The 17,804-nt window shown below is 42.3% G+C and overlaps 1 protein-coding gene across 1 annotated transcript in view; it reads left to right on the top strand.

Moving 5' to 3' along the window:
* SHQ1 (SHQ1, H/ACA ribonucleoprotein assembly factor) overlaps positions 1–17,603 on the top strand; it is a 95,602-nt gene extending 77,999 nt beyond the window's left edge. The window contains exon 11 of the mRNA XM_025885558.2: positions 16,180–17,603. Within this exon, the coding sequence (XP_025741343.1) occupies positions 16,180–16,726 (547 nt within the window). The 3' untranslated portion in view covers positions 16,727–17,603. The remainder of the gene's footprint in view (positions 1–16,179) is intronic.
* The last annotated feature ends 201 nt before the right edge of the window (positions 17,604–17,804 follow it).

The raw sequence follows: 17,804 nt of genomic DNA, 5'->3' as shown, positions 1-17,804 counted from the left end.
ATTTAAGATCCAGTTTCTCAGTCACACTGGCAACATTTCAAATGCTTAATAGCTACGTGTGGCTAACGGCTACTGTGTTGGAAAGCACAGATGGGGAGCTTTTCCGTCACTATGTAAAGCTGTCCTGGACAGCCCTGGACTCCATTATCTTTCAGATATCTTCCGATCTGAGATTGTGGGGATTTCAACAAAGTGGCTTGCTTGGTCCTTAAAGGAGGAAGAATTGTGCCTTTAACGTCATCCCTGCCACCCGTATGTAGCAGGGGCTGAAATGCTGGAATCTCTTCCTTGTTGCCCTGGTGGCTGAGCAGGAGACCTTCCTGTGGCATCTTTTACATTTTCTTAGATGTGATAAGTTAGCTGTAGAATGATAGGTTTTTGAGCTGTCAGATAGTTACATCTAGTTTAAATTTGTAATATGAAGTATTACAAATTCTGGCCAAGCCAGAATTTTTCTTCTTTTTTGCTAAACCTCCGGGTCTTCTTTTTAGAAACAAGGTGAGCTGTTGTAATTTCCCCTGAACTTGGGGCAGCGTAGGTTGGGTCTCAGGCTCAGGTGGGAAAAGGTACGAGAAGGAGTAGCTGAGGCATGCATACATGATGTGGAGATTAGAAATAGCCACGTGGCAATTCCAGGTAGCTTTCAGGACTAGGGGCCAGCGGGTATGTGTGAGTGTTGTAGTGAGCTTAATAGACTAGAGATTCAAGCCCAGAAGAAATGAAATAGGTAGAAAGCAAGAATAAAGCTAGGTCCCACGGTTCAGGCTGTTCAAACATATTTGATCCCTTTTGTCACCTTTCAGTGAGGCCTTCCTGAAGCACTCATAAAAATTGAACATCCCCTGCCCCTAGTACTCCTGAGCCACCTCTTTAGCTGTCCTTTTCCATGGCACTTATACTCTCTGGAACATTCTGTATTTTACTTACTTTGTGTTTATTGTCCGTCTTTTCCTATGAAAGAGTATAAGTTCCATGAGCTGAGCACAAGGATTCTTGTCTGTTTTGTGCTTGGGCACATTAGTACTTTCAGTGAATACTGGATGAATGAATGAAAAGAGCAGAATGAGAAAGAAAACGTTTCTGAGAATGAGCCTTACGATCAGGAGAGGCCAAAGTGATGACTCTTGAGCCAAAAGGACCATTGGAGTAGGCTCCTTGCACTGTTTTACCTGGCACCAGCGTTAGTGAATGAGTGTGGTTTGGAGGTTGTATTTGTGCTTTGGGTGACAGAGGGCTGGCTCATAGTCAGGCTGCCCTTTCTAGAATGTGTGAAGTGATAGCAAATGCTTAGCCCTCCAGAACTGACCCAGGAACAAGACAATCTCACACTATTCCCATCCCTTTTAGGTGTTTGATCAGATTGAGTCAGCAATTTTCTCACACAGGAAAGTGTAAAGTGGTGATAATAATCATCACTTTGACACAGTCACAACTCTCTGGAATAGTGCTCTTCAAACTTCTGTGTATCCAAATCCCCTGTGGAGCTTATTAAAATGCAGATGCTGATGAAGAAGTCTGTGGTGGGGCCTGAGATCCTCCAGTTGTAACAAGTGCTGAAGACTGCTGCTTTGCTGGTCCAGGGATTACCCTTGAAGTAGCAAGGTTTTATTAAGGAGAGAAATTAAGTATTAGTCATCATTATCAGTTGCCTTTATTAAAAATATTTTTAAATTCCCCTTGAACAGGCCAGGGACCGTTATTTCAGAATATTCTGATAGATACTTTTCACTTCAGTTCAAGTAGTTGTTGAGATAGCATAAGCGAGCATCAAGAAAACCAGCCTTTCCCAGTTTTGATTTTCTATAGTTGAACACTTGTCAGCACTCTTGTCAGGAATGGCTTTCAATTCCAAGGCTTCTTTTTTTTTTTTTTTTAAGATTTTATTTATTTGAGAGAGAGAATGAGATAGAGAGCATGAGAGGGGAGAGGGTCAGAGGGAGAAGCAGACTCCCCGCCGAGCAGGGAGCCCGATGTGGGACTCGATCCTGGGACTCCAGGATCATGACCTGAGCCGAAGGCAGTCGCCCAACCAACTGAGCCACCCAGGCGCCCTCAATTCCAAGGCTTCTTAAGGCAGTTGTTGAATACCCTAAGTCTTAGCAGACTTTTACATTGATTCCTTACATGTGAGCTGTGGTTGCACCCAGTAGGGTTGTGTGTATGTGCTAAGCCCCAGATCAAGCTGGTCCCAGACGGGCCTGGATAGGAATTAGGAGAAGTCTGTTTTTGTGGTACAGCACCTGACTCTCTCTGAAGGCTCACTATGCCTTTATAAGAATTAGTGTCCTGGAAGATTTTGTTTTTTAAGATTTATTTATTTATTTTAGGAAGAAAGGGGAGGGGAGGGGACTCCCTGCTGAGTGTGGAGCCCAACTTGGGGCTCCATCCCAGGACCCTGAGTACATGACCTGAGCCGAAATCAAGAGTCAGACACTTAACTGACTGAGCTCTGTCCTGGAAGATTTAATGAGGGCTAAAAGGAGCATCCATAACCATGGACATTTCAGAATCTGAGTCTGAGAGTCAAGCTCCCTTGTAAATGTAGATGATCTTACATGCATCTCTCTTTCCTGCCACATTCCAAGATAGAGTACAGTTGGCCTCTGAACAACATGGGGGGGTAGGGCTGCTGAACCTTCCCCCTCCCCACCCCTTGCCTCCATCTCCATGTAGTCAAAAATCTACATACAACTTTTGACTCTACCAAAACTTAATTATGAATAGCCTATTGTTGACCAGAAGCCTTACTCCTAACATAAGCAATCAATTAAACATATTTTGTATGTTATATGTATTATACACTGTATTCTTACAATAAAGTAAGCTAGAGAAAAGAAAATGTTACTAAGAAAATGATAAGAGAAAATACCCTCACAGCACTGTATTGTATTTATTGAGAAAAATCTGCATGTTGGTGCCCAGCGCAGTTCAAAGTCGGTGTTGTTCAAGAATCTGTTGTGTTTAGTCCTTGTAGAATGTTGTCTGTCTGTCCTGCGGTCCAGGGCTGTAGCCACGGACCTAACGGTGCTGTTGGTCTTGTACTATGGTTCTCTGGTTCCCATGTCACCAAAACCATGCCACTTTTCTCACTTGGACTACTCTCACGGGCCTTAAGAATGTTTGTGTGTACATTACCCTTTTTGTAGGAAACCTCTGCTCTTCTCTGCTCTGCATTTACATTCACCATTATATGCACCAAACCTGGCAGATAGCAAGTGCTCAATAAATATTTGTCAAAAGACTGGCCTTGGACCCTGGCAGTTGAGCTGAAAAACTGCAGCCCAGTCTCCTTGCTTTTGGTTCTGGTCCTCAACCCCTTGTGCACAATTCTGAAACCCAGAAAGTTCTGAAAGTACATTTATTTTCAGGGCAGTTGGCAGCAAAACCTGACTGACCTGAACTCACCTGATATGAGGCTATTTATGATCTTTATTTAGTCCACTTGGAGAGACTAGTAGTACATTTTGCTGCAGAAAAATACTAGTGTATTTGATTACAGGTTGTTCCCGGGGGTGTTAGGTCATATATGGCATAGTAGTGTAGATCCAGAATTACTTTTCTGAAGTGCAAAACAAACAAACAAATGGAAGTTTTAAAACTCATACAGGTCCAAGGGTTTCAGGGAAGGCATTATTGACCTGTGGTAGAATTTAGGGATTTTCTGTAGAAGTTTTATTTGAGGAAATGGATCATTTATTTAGAAGCAAATTAGCCAGAGGCATAAATGGTTAGTCTCTGGCTGATGAGAGGAGAATTAAGTGCCACAATCTGATGGCATAACTCCTGAGGGGATAGCATGTAATGTAAAGTAAAGCCCCAGGGTTAGTTCAAAGAGTGCTAAGTAGTTCTTTTTGTCAAGAGGAAGCTTACGGAATGAAAGCGGAGGAGTTGATTCCTCTTAAGACTTTATCATCAACACAAGAAATATTTACTTTGAGTGTTAATCTATGCATGCATGTAATCTACACGTGGGCGGAGTTTATTAGAAAAAGAAATCCCTTGACTTTGAGAAATGATTTGAAAAATCTGACCATGATGTCCAGTTCTATTATTTCACAGAGAAATGTGTTGGTAAACATACTCTCCTGGCAAAAAAATAAATGTCGGCATTGAGGCAGAAGACCCGCAAGCGACTGAGGTCAGCCAAAAAACCTGTTCCGTTTCCTAATCATCATAATAATAAACGAAGCACCTAAAGACTTGGTCTTGTTGTTTCCCCCCACCCCAGGTGGGAAGTTTTCTCTTGTTGCAGTGTAAATTTTAATTGGGATTGTAGATACAGAATGAAGTCTTCTAAACCTTTTATGCTCATTTTTTTAAAAACTTACCTGTTTTAAGAAAGTAAGCTTTATTCTATACTACATAAATTAGATAAAATCGTTCACTTTGAGTAAAATATTCATTCAACCGGTATAAAGACTTTTGGGGGTTCATCTTCAGGTTTTTGATAGGTATGAAGCAGTTTTAGGGGCTTGGAAGCAGTAGTAGGAGGAAAATTAGTAGAAATTATTATTTTGTATTTCAGAAAGTACTAGGATTGGTCTGTAGATCAAATGTCTGGGGAGGGGGAATGGGGGGAAATGCTTTTAAAAATGTTATTTGAAATGCCCCACAGACTGGCTTCCACCACTACCTGGGGGATAACCTCCATAGCAGTGAGCTGTGTACTTCTGCAGAGAACATCTTTCTGTGTATAGTTCGCACATTGAAAGAGATGACTGACTAATGGATCTTTCTCTAGGCGTACTTTGAGATTCTCTTTGTATTTGGTAGAATGCACCGTGCCTTTTTAAAAAGACATTTGCAGTGAGGAGTGTTGCATTAGAGGCCCTGCCAGTTTGCCCAGAGGAAACGGGAGCCGGCCCCGTGATCCTGTCCCCTGCATTAGGACACACTCCTCCTTGAGGAGGCTCCGTCTGCTTTTCCAGAGCAAATGTCAGAAGCCTGTGACTTCTTTTCCAGGACACGTGTTGGTTGGTTGTTGTTTTAAGCTCATTTTTGTCGAAGTACACGCAGATTATAAGTAGACAAAGAATGAACTCTGCTGTGGTAAAATACGTGCGTAACCAGCACCCAAATCAAGAATCATGCTTGAGAGGCCCTCAGGTGCCCCTTAGTGCACTGTCATTCTCTGACCCTTACCCTGTAACCACCATCCTCCTGACTTCTGTCACCATCTGTTAGTTTTGCCTGTTTTAGAACTTGGTGGAAATGAAATAATACAGTGAATAATGAAGCTTCCTTCATGAAGCTTTTTTTTTTCTTAAGATTTATTTATTTTAGAGAGAGGGAGCGGGGAGAGAGTGGCGGGTAGGGTCAGACGGTTAGGGAGAGAGTCCTAAGCAGACTCCACAGTGAGTGTGGAGGCTCCACAGCCTGACTCCGAGCTCGATCTCATGAGCCTGAGATCAGGACCTGAGCCGAAACAAGAGTCAGACGCTTAAACAACTGTGCCACCCAGGCGCCCCTCTTTCAATGTTATTTTTGTGGGTGTTCTAACTCAGCATTAATCTTATAGGTCTCTTTGGGGCAACTTTAAAAACACCTAGCAAATTGGTCTGAGGACATTAAGAAGGTGCACAGCTAGTCCTGTAGTTGTGTAAGGAGTGTGTGATGCAGGGCAATTGGGGAGGTTGGGTGTCGAGTAGACTATCGGTGGTGTGTTTCTGAGCACTCTCCTCCTTGCCTTCGCTGACCAGTGCTAAGACACGCCAGCGGGACTCCTTCCCTGCAGGGTACAGTTTTCCAGGCCCGACAAGGAACAAACCTAGTGAGTCTACATTTAGGAAGGAGCTCAATGCTTCAGCTCTGTCTTCCCCGCAGAAGGGAGACAAGTTCAGCTGCTGCCCTTATTCTGTCATTGAGCCGTCCTGACGGGCACAGCATGGAGTGTACGAGCAGAGGACAGTACGGCAGGCCTGCCCCAGAGCCGGCCTCCTTGCACTGTGCCTGGCCCTGGGGAGCAGCAGCCTGCCCCAGAGCTGCGTCCTATCATGCTGTTGCTGTTTTCTCCCTAGAAAAGCAAAGGTTCCAAACTTCCTTCAGAGAGCCTATTAAACTGTGGTTCCCAGTGAATGGGAAGAGGCCGCGCTTATGTGATACGTCAGACAATTAATAATTTTACAGAACAGGATTGTCACTAAGAACCCACAGAATGGTTCAGGATGAACTGCTTCATGCCATGGTGATGTGTGTTTAAGAAGACATTCCATGGTGTATCATTCCAGTGAGTGGATAAATATCTTGAATTTTCAAAGTTTTTGACTCCTGTCATGATTTTGAGAGCTGCATGCTTCAGCTTGTGTGTGTGGTAAACATACCAGAACTTAAGTGTTTTCCTGTCTCGGTATTGTGGAAGCAGCAGAGCCCACTAACTTTCTATTTTGTAACCAAGGAAAATTTTAGCATTTAGAACAAGCACACAAAGAAATAAACACGTTAAATCGCTTAACCCGGTCTTTTCTTCTCAGAGCATGCCAGGAAATTTGGAAGCAGTCATTTTCATTCTGCTTTCAAGATGGGAGAGTGGAGACAAAAAGGATAGTTTTGAAAAATTCAGCCAGAACCTCCACTTGTGTAGACCTCAGAACTTGTCCTGTTTCACCAAGTTCCTAATAGTAGGTCTGGGCATAAGAGGCTGGGGGGCAGAGGGCAGAGCGTACCAGCTGGTGGTCTGTGGCATCATGAATGGGTGTTGGGGGAGCGAAGATGCTGACCCCTCAGCATTCAGGCTGGCGGGTGGATGCAGACTCGTGTCATGCCAGGCAAATGGCATCTTCTGTGTGTTCTATGACATGACATTGCTTCCGGAACACTGCTTTATATAAGCTGCTTTTCTAAGACTGAGGTGGGATTTTAGCTGAGTACTGGATGATTAAGACCCCTCATGGGAAGACTTAGGGGAAGAGTGTTCCAGAAGAAGGGTACAACAAGTATCGAGGGCCTTGAGGCACGAGTGCATTAGTGTGTCCTTAGGATGGAGAGAGGGCAGTGAGTGGAACAGTAACCTGGACACGAATGGCGGGTGACCTCACTGAGAGGCAGGCAGGACCCAGGGGCCAGATCTCTGGGGCTGTGTCCTCACTGGGGAGTTTGGATTTTATTCTGTTTTGGGAAGCCTTTGCAGGTTTTTATACAGGGAAACATCATGATCATAACATAGAAATGTAGAACCATGGTGTTTAATTCAGAGGGGAATTAGAAACAGACTGATCCATTCTCTGCATTTTATTGCTGAAGGAAACTGTTCTGTGCCTTGCTGCTGCTATTTTTGTGTCATTTTTTCATCTGTAAAACCAAGAGGTTGTATGTGATGCTTTCTGATTTCCGTTGAGTTCTAAAGATCTAAAGATCTTGATCCCTATATACCCCTCTGTATTAGTGTCCTAGGACCACTGTAACAAATGACCACAAACCGGATGGCCTAAAACAACAGAAAGCTATTCTCTCAAAGTTCTGGAGGCCAGAAGTCCAAAATCAAGGCGTCTTCCGCAGGGTTGGTTCCTTCTGGAGGCTTCAGGGGAGTATTCTGTTCCATGCCTCTTTACTAGCTTCTGGCAGTAGTGAGCAATCCTTGACATGCCCTGGCTTGTAGAGACCTCACTCCTGTCTCTGCCACCATTATCACATGGCCTTCTCTGTCTCTGTATCCTCGTATGGTACCATTGTAAGGACACCTGTCCCTCTGGAGTCATTGGATTATGGGCCTGCCTGAACCAAGTATGACCTCGTCTTGATTTGATTATATCTGCAAAGATCCTATTTCTAATTAAGGTCATATTGACAGGTTCGGGGGGTTAATTTTCAGTATATCTTTGTGGGGGGCACATTTCCACCCATAATACCTTTCTTCCACCACCTTCATAGTAATGCCTTCTCCATCTTGTGGATTGACCTCCACTTAGTTTTTTAATGGAATCCGAACAGCCATTTCACCTGAACAGCTAAGAGGTCAAAATAATACACCTCTGTTACTAAACAACACTGGCTGCCCTTTTCACATAGATGAAATGTAGAAATATTGTCAGAATTGTTCAAATCTGACATACCCAAAATGTCGTGCTTCACGGAATCATTTTAGAGAAGAATATATCTGTCTCAGCCTTGGACCCATAATCCTCACTTCTGCATATCCTTTTCTATCCAACAGAAGTGGGGTTTTTTTTCTTGTTGTTTGTTTTGTTTTCATTTTTGTGGATTTTTTACTTAACCAGCTATTCGGTTTCATTAAAATTACATATTTATTCTTTGCCTTGTACCAGAAATTATTTAAAGCATTTCTGTGTGTGTGTGTGTGTACGCGCGTGCATGCGTAAAACAACATGGTGTTAATTAAAGGTGGGGTCAAAGAAGGAAAAAAGGAACAAAATGAAAAGGGAGGCAAGGTGGATCTTTGGGTACATTCCATCATGCCAGGCGGGTCACAGATTTTACTTCCCTAACAGCCAGGATGGAAAGGGAGGGCCTGCAAGTTTCACACTGCCCAGAGTTTTGTGGGGCCGGAAGTCAACTCTGCACACCAGTTTGGAGGATTAAAGTGAAGCACATTTCAGCAAAAGCAGTTCTGCTGGGGGCGGGGGGAGTAGAGGGAAAGGTGGCAAGTTGATGGGACTCACATTTCTGTCTCTGCTAATCTGATTCGGTCTGGCATAAATGCAGAACCATTTCAGGGAGGGATTGAGTCCATTTCTTTCAAACAGTTCTTTATGAACATTGTGCCTTTCTAAATCTGTTTATCACCTTCACCCTTCCACTTCTTAGATGGGTAGTCAGTGAAGAAGTAAAAATAGTAGCCTCTCTGGATTTGGGTAAACCTTCATTCACCTACCTGAGGCATGCTCTAACGTATGTGGGATTACCATAGCAATTTTTTTTTTTATATGAAGTCATTTACTTTGCTCTAAAAATGTGTGCGTGTTTGTGTATCTAGTGCAGCTACTTATGTGCGTCATGCCGGGGTGGGGGGGGGTCCTTACTTCTGAATATTCATTCAAATTTCTGTACTTAACAGAGTTACAAAGAGAAGTGATGATAGTCAAAACACAGACATATTCAATAGTGATCAAACCACTTAATAAGTTTAGCCCCCATTCTAGCATATCATTTCCTTCCTAGCATCCTACCCACCCATCCGGCCAGGGTTTTGTTGTTTGACTTCTTGTTGATCGCTGATACTGTACAGTGCAAATAAATTGCAGATTGGGCAAAAGATCAAGGACTTCACAAGGGCAGTGAAAGGAAAGCTTGAGGGAAACACACAACCACTGACACTGAGGCTCAGAAGCGTAGGATTAGCTAATAGTTGAAGAAGAAAACTACAGTACCAGTGACATCAGTGGGAAGTCTTTAAATGCCAAAGGAATCATTTGAGTATCTCATGATTGGAAGACCCTTGAGAAAACTGTTGTTGCCTTGGTGATTATTTGTTCTCTGATTTGCTCTAAAGGACTGACCTAAAGTGATGAATGTCATACAGCACTGTACTGTAATTTTGTTAGAACAGTTACAGACACAATTACTGTTTGGTTCATTCTTTGTTCATTTGGAGAAATGGTACGTTAGTTGCAGTTATAACCTACAAATTAAGTCATTAAATATTTTATGAACTTGTTTGTGAGTTTGTAATTTTTTTGAAGGTGCAATCTTAACCTTTTTTTTGTTACTATTTACTATTAAATTTTGACCTTTTATGTCAATTTACCTTAAGTGACCTTTTTTGGTCTTAATTTATCTTCCTTTAATGAGCATCTCCACTGTCTATTTGTTTCAGCTATAAGGGGTGTGGTATGTTGGCGTATCCCCTCAAAATTCCCAGAACCTGAGAATATGACCTTATTTGGAAATAGGGTTATTGCAGATTGTAATTGATTGCTAAGATGAAGTCATGTGGAGTAAGGTGGACCCTTAATCCACTCCGACTGGTTGTAAGGAAAGGAGAGGAGACACAGAGACACTTCCAGAGGGAAGATAGCACGGGAAGAAACAGATACACGGAAAGAGTGCCATGTGGTGAATGGGTCTACAAGCCAAGGAACACCTGGGGTTGCCAGCAACAGGAGAAGCAAAGAAGCGTGGCAGAGGTTCTTCCTTGGAGCCTCAGAAGGGACTTCTAGCCTCTAGAACTGTAAGAAAAGAAATTTCTGTTGTTTGAAGCCACCAGTTTGTGGTAGTTTGTTATGCCCTAGGAAACTAATACAGGGAATTTTCAGAAAATTACTCTGCTGGTCCATAGACTACGTGTTAATTTTCAGAGCCCAGGCCCAGAGAGGTATTACGTCAAGTTGGAAATAAGGTGAAAAGTGATTTCACTGGCCCAAACTCAATATGGCTTAAATAACTTGCAGTATTTTCTGTATTAAATAAGTAGCTTCTTGTTTAAAGATAAATGGATCATTTCTGTTAATAACTGAGCTGGAGGCAAGTTTCACTAGTATAGTGTATCAGCACACAATTCTCTGTTCAAATGTGCATCAATCGGTACCTGTGTTTCATGGCAGCTTTCAAGAGAAGACTGTCCCTAGCAACTTCTACTTAAAACCAATACATTATCTTTTACATCAGGCTCCATATAGGTGTTTTGGGCGGGGGATTCTGAAGTTTGGAACTGGTTCTTTTCAATAGACAGGAATTATATGATTATATGCCATTATCATCAATACCCTTTAAAAAGAAAGCTGATGTACTCTTTGTCCCAGATGGAACCGGGGGTGTGTGTATGTGTGTGTCCTTTGAAATTAAAAGGCCAAGTCAGTGTATTCCATCATCTGGTATGAAATGTTTGTTGAACTGCCTCACTGGAGCCCTGTCTTACATTATCAGTTGCTGGCTCTAGTGTCAGTATGTCATGGCTGGCAGGTTAGTGGGTTTTGGCAGAGGAAATGAAACCTAGTCAGTTACTACGAGATTTATAGTAGATCTGCTATTGCAGGAAGTGGTGAAAAGTTGATTGATAGTTGGAGACAAAACTCTACGACAAGAAACAGGATGTATGCTTTCTATTTATACCCAGGTTTTCCTACATTTTAGGGCTCCTTTTGCACTTGGTTTCGGCTCTTTCATAGGCCATGCAGTCCCTCACCCTTCAACTCAGTCATCAAAATATAAAATAACGGAGGAGATTTTCTGTTAGCTTAGCCATGATAAAGGCACGTATTTCCAGCTGTTACTGTTACTCTTTCCTGGTAGTTGTATTTACTGGAACTTGTCAGAGAGCCGTTTTTAATTTTTAAAAAATCCTCCAAATAGGTTATTATTTCACATATACAAACAGAATAAAAGCTTTTTTAAAAGTTACATGGTAGGATTACATTTCCAAAAACTTTCTAAGGAAAACCTGTTTTGAGTATCTTTTTAAAATATGACATTACTGTGATCCACTTGTCATGTCTCTTTTCAAAGGATGAATCTCTTCACTCCTGATTGAATACATTCTTAACAAGTAGGTGCTCTTAGATATAAAATATATACCATAAGTACAACTAGTAACTCAGTGTATTCATTACTTTATATCTGAATGTACCTGGTTTTTGTAAGCCTTCTGGTTAACTAATAATGTCATTCGACAAAGCTTTGACATGAACTAGCTGGTCTGTTTTGAGTGTAACAGTGAAAAACCACTAACTACATTAAATGAGGTGCTTTCTGAAATGGAAAGGGCCATTGCAGAGTTAGGTTCTAGAATTTACAAGGAGTGGCAGATTTAGAACCAACTCTAATTGTACCAGTAGTTGAAAGAACAAAAAGCTCCTCTTTCATGGCTTAATTTTTTTTTCTCCAAATGAAGAGGGTTTTTTTTTTTTTTTTTTATAGCAAACAATGATTGCTAAGTAATCTGTGTGAAATAGTTGAATAGAAACAAACCCAACTTTCATTCCTTGGACCATTAGGTCATATTCTACATCAATGATGTTTCGAAATTTTTAATTCCTTTTTATTCTAGCATTCTTTAAGTGGAGAATTCAGAATGCTTCTTCCATAAACTTAAGGTTTCTATCACAACTTTAATAATTTAGGAAACTAGCCAGCTTGAGGTAGTAGTAAAAGTGGGATTAATAAGAAATAGAGATGAGTCAGCATGGTGAAGAATCATAAATGAACATAGAATTCTTTTTTTACATAATTTTTTTTAAAAAGATGTATTTATTTCAGAGAGAAAGAGCATGAGTGGGAGGGGCAGAGGGAGAGAGAGTATCTTGAGCAGACTCCATGCTGAGCGTGGAGCCCAACGTGGGGCTCGATTTCATGACCCTGAGATCATGACCTGAGCTGAAAACAAGAGTTGGATGCTTAACTGACTGTGCCACCGAGGTGCCTCTTTTTTTTTTTTTTTTTTTAACATATTCTATACAAATGGGTCACTTTAAATGTAATACAGCAGTTAAAGTGAGAAACAAACTGAAGGATGAAAATTCACATTACCTGGTAACTGGCACAAGTCCTCTTAGGGTCACATGGCTCATCTGGGCTACTGCCCTGCCTGCCAGAGTGGATCCTTTTTAGTCTCACATACATGGGGTATGCCGGGTCTGAAAAGAGCCAGGATTACAGGTGAGAGGCTTTGAAATCCAGATTTATTCTGTTATACACGACAGATACAGTATAGTAGACAATAACAAAGATCCAGATAGTTTCAGCTTGAGAGTTGACACATCTACTCTTTTCACTGTATCCACAAAAATAATCCAGATGTTTTCTTCCAGTTCTAAGCCTCTGTCTTTCAGGCTCAGACGTGCACTTCATTGAAGCTTGCTAAGCTAAAGCCATCAGTGTTTGCAGACTTCTGTGCTTGTGCCTGTCAGAACTTGCTCATGTGGAAGATGTTGAATAGAGCTCCAAATGGGGAGAAGTGAAGAATGTGGTCTTAGGACGGGAAGCTTTTCAGAGCCTGGATATTTGTGGGAGGCCCTGTGGCGGAGGAGTGAGCACACTAGAGCTCTAAGGCATGGGTTTCCGGTCTTGACTGTGCCTTGTTAGCTGGGTAGACTTCATCAGATCTCTTACCCCCCCAGGCTTCTGTTGTGTCATCTGTAATGTGGACAGAGATGAAACTGACCCGTGAGGTTGTCATTTGGAGCAAGTGTTTGTGGAACATCATCTTTCATATATTGTCAGAAGTATTTGTCGTGGCTAATAAGAATGAGATGTAAGGGTCACTGAAGTAAGAGCTTTTATTTTAAAATTTTGTTTCCAATATTATGATTTAGTAAGAGGCATGGTCTTATTTCCCAGAGTCCTTGCTTTTTATCTCTTAAAGCTGCAGGTTACTACCCCGAGAGGACCTGCTTCAGCAAAAAAGATGGCAGTGAACTAGCTCCTGGGCTGACAGGGCCTTAGCGCAGAGATGTTTCAGACTGGTCCACTAACTCAGACCAAATTCTTTTTTTTTTTAAGATTTTATTTATTTATTTCACAGAGAGAGACAGCGAGAGAGGGAACACAAGCAGGGGGAGCTGCAGACAGAGGGAGACGGAGAAGAGGCTCCCTACTGAGCAGGGAGCCCGATGTGGGGCTCATCCCAGGACCCTGGGATCATGACCTGAGCCGAAGGCAGATGCTTAACGACTGAGCCACCCAGGTGCTCCTCAGACCAAATTCTTTACCAGTGGTCATCAAGGTTTCAAAATATATGGTGGGTGGACACCATTGACACCCACCTTGGACATGGATGTAACCATCTTACTCCATAACTGTGCTCCTCAAGGTGTCTCAAGCTGGTGAGAACATCCAGAGTTTATAACCCTTTGGTGAATCAAAAGCTGACTTCAGCTCATCTTACCCTAGTTTTTCTCTTTACCCTATCCACCTTCCTTTTTCTAAGCTCTGGGAATTCCAGCACTGACACTCAGGGGTTTCCTTGCATATGAGAAAGTTGCCCTCAGTGAGGGCTGTTGCCCATGGCCATCCCCTGCTCGCTGCACTGTGCACCCGCCCTAGAACGCTGACTGCAGTGAAGCTTCGGGGCCCTGACTGCACTCGTGGGGGGGCCGCAGTGGGGATGGAGCTTCCCTGCACAAAGTCATTATTACGCCACATATTCTGAGACCAAAGGGCTCATCTAGGCACTGAGGTGAAAAATACCACCTTTGTTCACTCGTTCCCATTGTCCCACCAGTTATTTCAGCTCCATTGTAACGAGGCTTCATTTTCTCAATATTATGGGATGGACTACTCTTTCAGAAGTGACCTTATCTTGTGAACTCACCCTCCTCCAGTGTGCCTCAAAGCCACTAAATGTTCTGTATGCTCATTTCACCTTTGAACTTAGAGACACATAGAAGCCATGTCAGCATGCTGACCACTTTAACTCACTGCCACCCATTTCTGTTGTCACTTCCGATTTTCCTCTTGGGGAGAGTAAAGACAGGGTTTTTAGACACCTATGGTATACTTTTCGTTGCTTCCTTCATAACAAAAGGAAAATAACTAATTCATCCAAGTTAATTAAAAAGTTTATATTTAGTATAATGTAACGTTACAAATTTAGAAAAAATACTCTCTGACGTAACATGAAATGATCTGATAAAAATAAAAAGTGCTTCATGCTGCTCTGTATAGTACTGCATTTTATTTTTTTGTATATTTAAAATTTTTGAGTAGGTATTAACATTCACAGAGGTTTCAAAATAATTTGTAGTGAAAAGCCTCCCTCTCCCCATCCTCCTCCAGCTTTCTAGTCCCCACTCTTCCCCCATACAAGCTAGTATTTTCTATAGCTATCCAGGTTTATTGATAAGTATACAAGCAAATAGATGTGTTTATATTTCTTTCTCATTTTTTAACATAAAAGGTAGCCTGTACTTATGGCATGCCTTTTGTTGTTGCTGTGAAATGGTTTATCTGGCTTAGCCCATGAACAGCCTCGTTCTTAGGCAGCCATGGGCCCTTCCTTTGCGTGGAGTGTCCGTAACTTATTTAACCAGTCCCATAATCAGGGGCATTTGGTTGTTTCCCATTTTGGAGTATTAAAAACAATGCTGGATTAATAACCTTGGGCCTCTGTCCTGTAGCATATGTGTTTAATTTCCAGATGTGGTATTGCTGGGTCAAGGGTATGTACATTTTCAATTTTGTAAGTTATTGCCAACTTCTCCTTCACAAGGGGTCAGACCTGTTTAATTTCTTACCAGCTGTGTAAGGAGGTGCCATTTCCCCCACAGCCTTGCTAGTCGTGCTATCTAATGTTTGGATTTTTGCCACTGTGATAAATGAAAAATGTATCTCAGAGTGACTTTAGTTTGTACTTCTCTTATTTGACTGGAGTTGAACATCTTTTCATATGTTTAAGAGGCATTTGTATTTCCTTTTGTGGGAATTGTCTCCTTATGTCTTTTGTCCATTTTTCTGATGAATTGTTATAACCATTTTTAAGAACTCTGTTGGGGAGATTAGGCCTTGCTCTGTGACATGAGTTGAGTTGCCAATATTTTTCTCAACTTTGCTTTAGCCTTTTGACTTTATGTTTTGTTGGTTTTTGTTGTTGTCTTATAGAAGTTGTTTTTTTTTTTTTAATTTGTCAATCTTTGTGGCTTCTGGATTTTTTAAAAAATTTTATTTATTTAGGGGCGCCTGGGTGGCTCAGTTGGTTAAGCGACTACCTTCGGCTCAGGTCATGATCCTAGAGTCCCGGGATCGAGTCCCACATCAGGCTCCCTGCCCAGCGGGGAGTCTGCTTCTCTCTCTGACCCTCTGCCCTCTCGTGCTCTCTATCTCTCTCATTCTCTCTCTCTCAAATAAATAAATAAATAAATCTTAAAAAAAATAAATTTTATTTATTTATTTGACAGAGAAAGACAGCACAAGCAGGGGGAGTGGCAGAGGGAGAAGCAGGCTTCCTACTGAGCAGGGAGCCCGATGCAGGGCTCGATCCCAGGACCCCGGGATCATGACCTGAGCCGAAGGCAGGCACTTAACTGACTGAGCCACCCAGGTGCCCTGTGGCTTCTGGATTTTAAGTCATAGTTAGAAAGGGTTTCCTCATTCTAGAGGCATAAAGGGGATCTCCTCCATTTCCTTGTAATACTTTATTTGCTTCTTTTTTTTTTTTTTTTTTACATTTATCTCTTTGATCTGTTTTGGGATTTATCTTGGTGTGTCACATGAAGTATGGCTCCAACTTTATTTTGTTGTTCCTGGGCCAATTAATGAATAGTCCTAATATTTCTTCTTCAAATGGCTTTCAAGGTCCAAAAAGTTGGCAGCTCTTGCAGAAGCCTTAAAGGAAGTGTCGCTGACGAAGGCCCAGCTGGGACTAGACCTGGAAGCGCTGGAAGCCGCAGCTCTTCTTGTGCAGGAGGAGGAAACGGCAGTAGAAGCAGCCCGTTCCATTTCCAGGCAGCAGACCCCTTCCTCCAGTCCCGAGGCAAGTGATTCCGAGGAAGCAGACAGCACCACGTCCTCTGAGACTGAGGGCTCGGACTCAGAACAAGGGGAGCTCACAGGAAGTGAGTCTGAGACAGCAGATCCCTTGCGAGGCCCCTCCCTGGAGGGAGGCAGCACCCTGCTTATTGTCAATGGTGGGGTGTGCAGAAACTCAGCCACCGAGACCTCAGATGGCGGTCCTGGAAAACCGCCTGCCTCCTCCCGGGCTCTTGGAGGGTCCGGGCCGCTGATAGAGGAGCTTGGAGAGCACCTGAACTCGACAGTTCAAGTTTCTGAACTCAAGGACTCGGCTGCTGGAAGCCACAGCAGCGTGCGGGCCAGAGGTGACTGGCAAACACCAAGTGATTGACTCCGAGTGGTTTTCCCCACCGTTGAGAATTATGTCAGATTTGGTTTCCTTTACTGAATGGTAATTCTTCATTTTCACTTTGTCCTTTTTCTTAGCATATACAACGCTGTTTTTCAGCGAGCTGATGTTGATACCTGTTGGTTTCCTTGGTACAACTTTAAAAATAAAGTTTTAAAGTATTTTTGCTAAAGTAGAATTAATATTGAAGATGAACTAACAGTTCGGCCAGAATCTCTAGAATGTAGAGCCCATTCATATGGTTTTTTTCAAGATTTTATTTTTAAGTAACCTCTACACCCAATGTGGGGCTCGAACTCACAACGCTGAGATCAAAAGTCACAAGCTCTACCAGCCAGCCAGGCTCCCCCATTAATATTTTTAGTAGCCTCACCAAGGGATACTTGACATAGAATAAACTGCACGTATTTAAAATGTACACTGTGGTTAGTGCTGACATGTATATGCACGAAATGAAATCATCACTGCAGCCAAGATTCTCTACCTTACCCATCATTCCCAAGTGCCCTTGTCCCCCTCTGTTACCCCTCTCCCTTCCCCCCTCGTGCCACCCACCCCTCCATTCCCCAGCAAGCACTGATTTGCTCTGACACTGAACGTTAGTTTGCATCTCCTAGGATTTAATGTAAATTGAATTATAGTAATATGTACTCTTGTAAAAATTAGGCTTATTTCACTCACTATAATTATTTTCAGATTTGTCGATGTAGCATGTATTCAAGAGGCATTTTTTAGAAAGGTTTTTGTTTTTTCTCGTATCTGAGTAGTATTTCATTGGATAGATTTTTCCATTCACCTAGTGATGGACATTTGGGTTGTTTCCAGCTTTTGGCTGTTACAAATAAAACTGTTACGAACATTTGTGTACAAGTCTTTGTGTGGACATATGCATGCTGCGTTTCTCTTAGGTAAATATCCAGTGGTGGAATGGCTGAGCCGTATGGTAGGTGTATGTTTAACAGACTGTGTCCCAACATGGCGGTACCAGTTCATGTGTCCACCGGTAAAGTAGACTTCCAGGTCCTGCACATTCTTGTCATCACTGAGTGTGATCTGTTTT

This window comes from Callorhinus ursinus, unplaced genomic scaffold, assembly GCF_003265705.2.
Source record: "Callorhinus ursinus isolate GAN/ISIS: 27379988/994484 unplaced genomic scaffold, GSC_fseal_2.0 scaffold15, whole genome shotgun sequence".
Taxonomy (NCBI): domain Eukaryota; kingdom Metazoa; phylum Chordata; class Mammalia; order Carnivora; family Otariidae; genus Callorhinus; species Callorhinus ursinus.
This window is presented reverse-complemented; position numbering and strand designations above follow the sequence as displayed.